The sequence below is a fragment of the Echinops telfairi genome, unplaced genomic scaffold, assembly GCF_000313985.2.
Source record: "Echinops telfairi isolate 266 unplaced genomic scaffold, ASM31398v2 ScPeMD7_31;HRSCAF=116, whole genome shotgun sequence".
In the NCBI taxonomy this organism is placed as follows: domain Eukaryota; kingdom Metazoa; phylum Chordata; class Mammalia; order Afrosoricida; family Tenrecidae; genus Echinops; species Echinops telfairi.
In genome coordinates, this window is record NW_022103928.1 from 5,958,539 (window position 1) to 5,963,938 (window position 5,400).

General features: G+C 43.3%; 1 protein-coding gene across 2 annotated transcripts in view; it reads left to right on the top strand.

Moving 5' to 3' along the window:
• The window catches only part of SHQ1 (SHQ1, H/ACA ribonucleoprotein assembly factor), a 146,153-nt gene extending 142,315 nt beyond the window's left edge, over positions 1–3,838 (top strand). For both annotated transcript variants that reach the window (XM_004702562.2, XM_045289892.1), the window contains one exon: positions 2,425–3,838. In XM_004702562.2, coding sequence (XP_004702619.1) covers positions 2,425–2,965 — 541 coding nt within the window. In that variant the 3' untranslated portion in view covers positions 2,966–3,838. The remainder of the gene's footprint in view (positions 1–2,424) is intronic.
• The last annotated feature ends 1,562 nt before the right edge of the window (positions 3,839–5,400 follow it).

The following is a 5,400-nucleotide window of genomic DNA, read 5'->3' on the forward strand; positions in this document are numbered from 1 at the left end:
TGTGAGTTTCCAAGACTGGGAAACTCTTTATGGGATTAGAAAGCCCTGTCTTTCCCCACCCCTCTGAACAGCTGGTGGTTTCAAACTTCTGACCTTGCAGTTAGCAGCCTACTGTGTAGCCACTGTGCTACCAGGGCTTTTAGAAATTCTTTGTCTAACTGTAAAGTACTCCTTTGTGTAAATACACCATTCATTACTGATAAGCACTTGGCTGTTTCCACTTGCTGGCATTAAAACAATGCCTTTGTAAATAAGCTGGGACATGTATCATGTAGCAAGCGTATGTGCTCACCAGTGCTTTTGAGATGATTCTGACTTATGCTGATGCTGTGGGGGTACATACATTTCCAGTTGGGAAAGTACTGACACATCCTCCCTTATGTGGGGTGGATCTGTTTCATCTCCAAGGTATAAAAGAGTTATCAAATGTGTGTTTTCTTAACAACCTCATAGATGAAAACTACTTGAGCGGTATGATTTTTAATTTGCATCTCTCTCATTTGACTGAAGTCAAGTATCTTTTCATGGAGGTACAATTCGTTTTTTGTGTTTCCTTTTGTGGCAATTGGCTTGCTTTTCTGCTTGGTTGTTATTGTCTGTTTTAGGAAGGAAGCCTTGGCCTGTGATGCAAGTTGCAAATATTTTTAACAGTTTTATATTTGTCACTTGACTTCTCTGACTCCGAGTCTCTGCCCCACAATAGCCCACAGTTGATTTTAGTTCATTGGACTGATCCATCGTTTAACTGGTGGCTTCTGGATTTTCAGTCTTTGTCGGGAAGAGGACATTCCTCATTGTAGGCTCAGAAAGGAGTTCTCCAGTGGTAGCTGGTAGGACTTAAATGGCTTTCTTGTTCACATTTGTACCTTGATTCATTTGGAATCTGTCCTAGTGTAGCAGGGAAGGTATAGATTTAACTTAATCTTGTTATTGTTTAAGGCAATGCAAAAATAATGTCTTTCAGAAAAATTAATACTAGTCCCAAGAAAATGGAATTTAAAGATGCCCCAAATGTACAACTTTTCCAAAATGCTGCACCACATCCTGATAGCAACCACCAGGCCTACTCTTAGTGAATTATCTCCTGTCTTAGGGGTCTGCTGTTTGTGGGGGCATCTCACAGAGCTCACCAAGTGTTAAGGAAAATACCCCTATTGGGATGGCTGCTGGCAGGTCTCAAATCCAAACTTCAGAAGTCCGTCTGGAGGATCCACCCCATGCACAAGACTAGGGAAGCCAGTAAAGTCACACCTTGTAACAGACTGCCACTCAAGTCCCATGAACCAACAGTCAGGTAGACAGAGACAAACCAGATGCAGTGTCCCGCGTGAAGAAAGCTGATGGTGCCCGGCTATCAAAAGATATAGCGTCTGGGGACTTAAAGGCGTGAAGGTAAACGGCCATCTAGCTCAGAAGCAACAAAGCTCACATGGAAGCAGCACACCAACCTGTGCAATCATGAGGTGTCGAAGGGATCAGGTATCAGGCATCATCAGAACAAAAAAATCTTATCATAGTGAGTGAGGTGGGGAGTGCGGAGTGGAGACCCAAAGCCCATTTGTAGGCCACTGGACATCCCCTTACAGAAGGGTCTTGGGGAGGAGACGAGCCAGTTAGGGTGCCATGTAGCAACGATGAAAAATACAACTTTCCTCTAGTTCCTAAATGCTTCCTACCCCTCCTGCCCCCCACCCACTATCATGATCCCAATTCTACCTTGCAAGTCTGGCTAGACTAGAGGATGTACACTGCTATAGATAGGAACTGGAAACACAGGGGATCCAGGGTGTATGATCCCTTCAGGATCGGTGGTGTGAGTGGTGGTACTGGGAGGGTAAAGGGAGGGTGGGTTATAAAGGGGGAACCGATGATAAGGAACTACATGTTTCATCCTCCCTGGGGGATGAACAACCGAAAAGTGGGTGAAGGGAGACGTCAGACAGGACAAGATATGACAAAATAATAATTTATATATTATCAAGGGTTCGTGAGGGAGGGGGGCGCTGGGAGGGAGGGGTAAAAATGAGGACCTGATGCCGGGGGTTTAAGTGGAGAGGAAATGTTTTGAGAATGATGAGGGCAATGAAAGTACAAATGTGCTTTACACAAGTGATGTATGTATGGACTGTGATGAGTTGTATGAGCCCTTAATAAAACGATTAAAAACACAAAACAAAACCAGATGCAGTGTCCCAAGGATGCGCCCCCTTCTTGCTGGTAGTGAGCAGACTCATTATTTCATTTTATACCCAACCGGAAGGCTATCACAATTAGTCCTGTTAACAGGCACTCCCAACCAAAGCATGTAATTCAGTCATTGTCTGCCCCCACTGCTTACAAGGCCTAGCAGCAAAACAGTGCTGTCCTCAGGCCATTGAATGAATAGTCCTAACATTAAAAATATATGCATTCATTTTTTCCAAGGTCCAGAAAATTGGCAGCTCTTGCAGAAGCCTTAAAGAAGGAATCCCTTACAAAGGCTGAGCTGGGATTAGAACTGGAAGAACTGGAGCAGGCGGCGCTTCTTGTCCAGGAGGAAGAAGCTGTATTAGCAGCAGCTGGCTCCATCTCCAGGCAGCAGGCAGCTTGCTCCAGTGATTCGGACGCAAGTGATTCAGAGGAATCAGACAGTACCAGTACCTCATCCTCTGGAAGCCAAGACTCCGAGTCAGACCTAGATGAGTGCCAAGAGAATCAACCCACGACAGGGGATTCTTTGCAGCATCCCCTTCTTGAAGGAGGCAGTGCCTTGCTGTCCGATGAAAGTGGGCTTTGCAGAGGCCTGGGCCTCCTGATGTTGGAGAATTCTCAAGAGAAGTCACCGGCTCCTTCTCACGCCCCTCTGATAGAGGAGCTTGGAGAACAACTGAGAACCACAGTGCAGGTTTCTCAGCTCGAAAGCTCTGGTGCTGCAACCCCCAGCAGTGCCCAGGACAGAGACAACCAGCAGACCCCAGCTCACTGACTCCAAAGCGTTCTGTGGCCCTGTGGGCTAATCATCCAGCTGCTAACATGGTTAGAGCCTACATACTGGCTGCTCCTTAGGAGGAAGATGAGGCTGTCTGCCTATAATGATGTACAGCCTGGGAAACCCGGTGGAGCAGTTCTACTCTGTCTGTCCTGTTGGGGCACTTTGAGTTGGAATTGACATGGCAGCAGTGAGTTTTGGTCTTACTCATTGTCAAGAATTAATATCTGATTTGGTTTCAGCTGTGAACTAGAATTCCTCATTTTTTCTCTCCTTATTTTAGTATTACCATATTGTTTTTGGTCAGCTAATGCTTGTACCTTTTGCTTCACTTGTTGCAGCTTTCAAAACAAAAATCTAAATTATTTTTACCAAGATAAAACAAAGTATCTACCAAAGCAATTAATATGTAAAATATGAAAATTATAGTTCTGACAGAATCTCTAGAATGTGGAATCCATTAACATTTGTAAGGATTTACTGGGATATGCTTGACTTAGAATGTACTTCACATGCTCGCATTGGCTAAGTGTTTAGACTGTGTATCCCAAGTGCAGCCATGACCACAGTCAAGATGACAGACTCACCCTCTGCCCAGGGAGACACTGATCTCCTTCCTGTCATAAGCTTTAGTTGCATTTTCTAGAGTTTGACCTAAGTTGAATCGTGTAATGCATATACTCTTTCTTGTCAGCCTTATTCTACCAAGAGTAATTATTTTGAAATTCATCCATTCATCAAGAGGACTTAGGTTTGTTTGAGTGCTGCAGAGTGGTCTCATTGAATGGATTTCTCCGTTTACCTGTTTATGGACATATACATTTGGGTGGTTTCCAGTGTTTGACTCTTATAAATAAAGCTGTTACGAAAGATTTGTGTACAATTCTTTGTGTTGACAGGTCAATGCCAGAGTCATCTGGTAGATCTCATATTTCACTGTCAAATCTTACCATTCAACTTTCCCTCTAATAACAGTGCAGGAGCTTTTTAGTTCCTTCATGACCTGACCACCACGTGGTATGGTCAGTCATTTTAATTTTTACCATTCTAATCAGGGTGTTGTGCAATGAATTAAATGTTGGATTGCTAACCAAAAAGGTCAGTGGTTCAAACCAACCAGCTGCTCTGCAGGAGAAAGATTGGTCTGGTCGGTTCTGACCCATTGCCGACCTTATGCACAACAGAAGGAAACGCTGTCTGGTGCTGTGCCATCCTCACAATTGATCTTTCGCTTGAGCCCATTGTTGCAGCTCCAGTGTCAATCCATATTCTCTTTTTCGCTGCTCCCCTACTGTACTAAGCATGATATCCTTTTCCAGGGACTAGTCTCCCCTGACAACGTGTCCAAAGTATGTACCAGCCTTGCCTCTGAGGAGCACTCTGGCTGTACTTCTTCCAAGATAGATTGGTTTGTCCTTTTAGCAGCCCATGGGAACGTTAAATATTCTTCTCCAGCACCTCAATTCAAATGCATCAATTCTTCTTCTGTCTGTCTTATTCAATTCAACTTTCACATGCATATGCGACAATAGAAAATGCATATGAGGCAATTTTCCTAATGCAATGTGCCTTTTGATCTCTTGACTGCTGCTTCAAGAGCATTAACTGTGGATTCAGGCAAGAAAAAATCCTTGACAACTTTTCCCTTCTGTCAGTTTATCATGATGCTACCTATTGGACCAGTTGTGGGGAGATTGGTAGTCTTCACATTGAGTCATGATCCAAAATGAAGGCTGAATGTTTGATCTTCATCAGCAAGTACTTCAACTCCTCCTCACTTTCAGCAAGCAAGGTGTGTCATGTGCATATCTCAGGTTGTTCACTAGCCTTCCTCCAATCCTGATGCTGCATTCTTCACATAACCCAGCTTGTCTGATTGCTCGGCATACAGACTAAATAGGTATGGTGAGTGGAGACAGCCCTTTTGCACACCTTTCCTGATTTTGAACCATGCAATATTCCCTGGTTCCATTCTCACAACTGCCTCTGATCCCTGTGCAAGCTCTGCATGAATACACTGAAGGGTTTTAGAATTCCCCTTCTTTCCAAGGCTTCCAAAGTTTGTTATAATCCACATGGTCAAATGCTTTTGCATATTCAATAAAACATAAGGATATCTATGGAGACAGTACCTGGATTAGTGGTCCCTAGGAGGGATGACAGAGGAGGTTGGGAGGACATTGGAAGCTAATAATGATGAGTACAAGATTGAAGAAAATGTTCTATAACTGATTGTGGTGATGACTGGACAATGCTATTTGATGTTGTGTTAGGGTTCTCTAGAGAGATAAAACCAGATTGCTGATAATTTTATATATTAACTTATAAAGATGGATATATAACAAGAAATGAACTGTTAAATTATATACATATAGATAGATATATAATGCAAGAAGTGAACAGTTAAATTATAAAGCTGTAAGTACAAATGG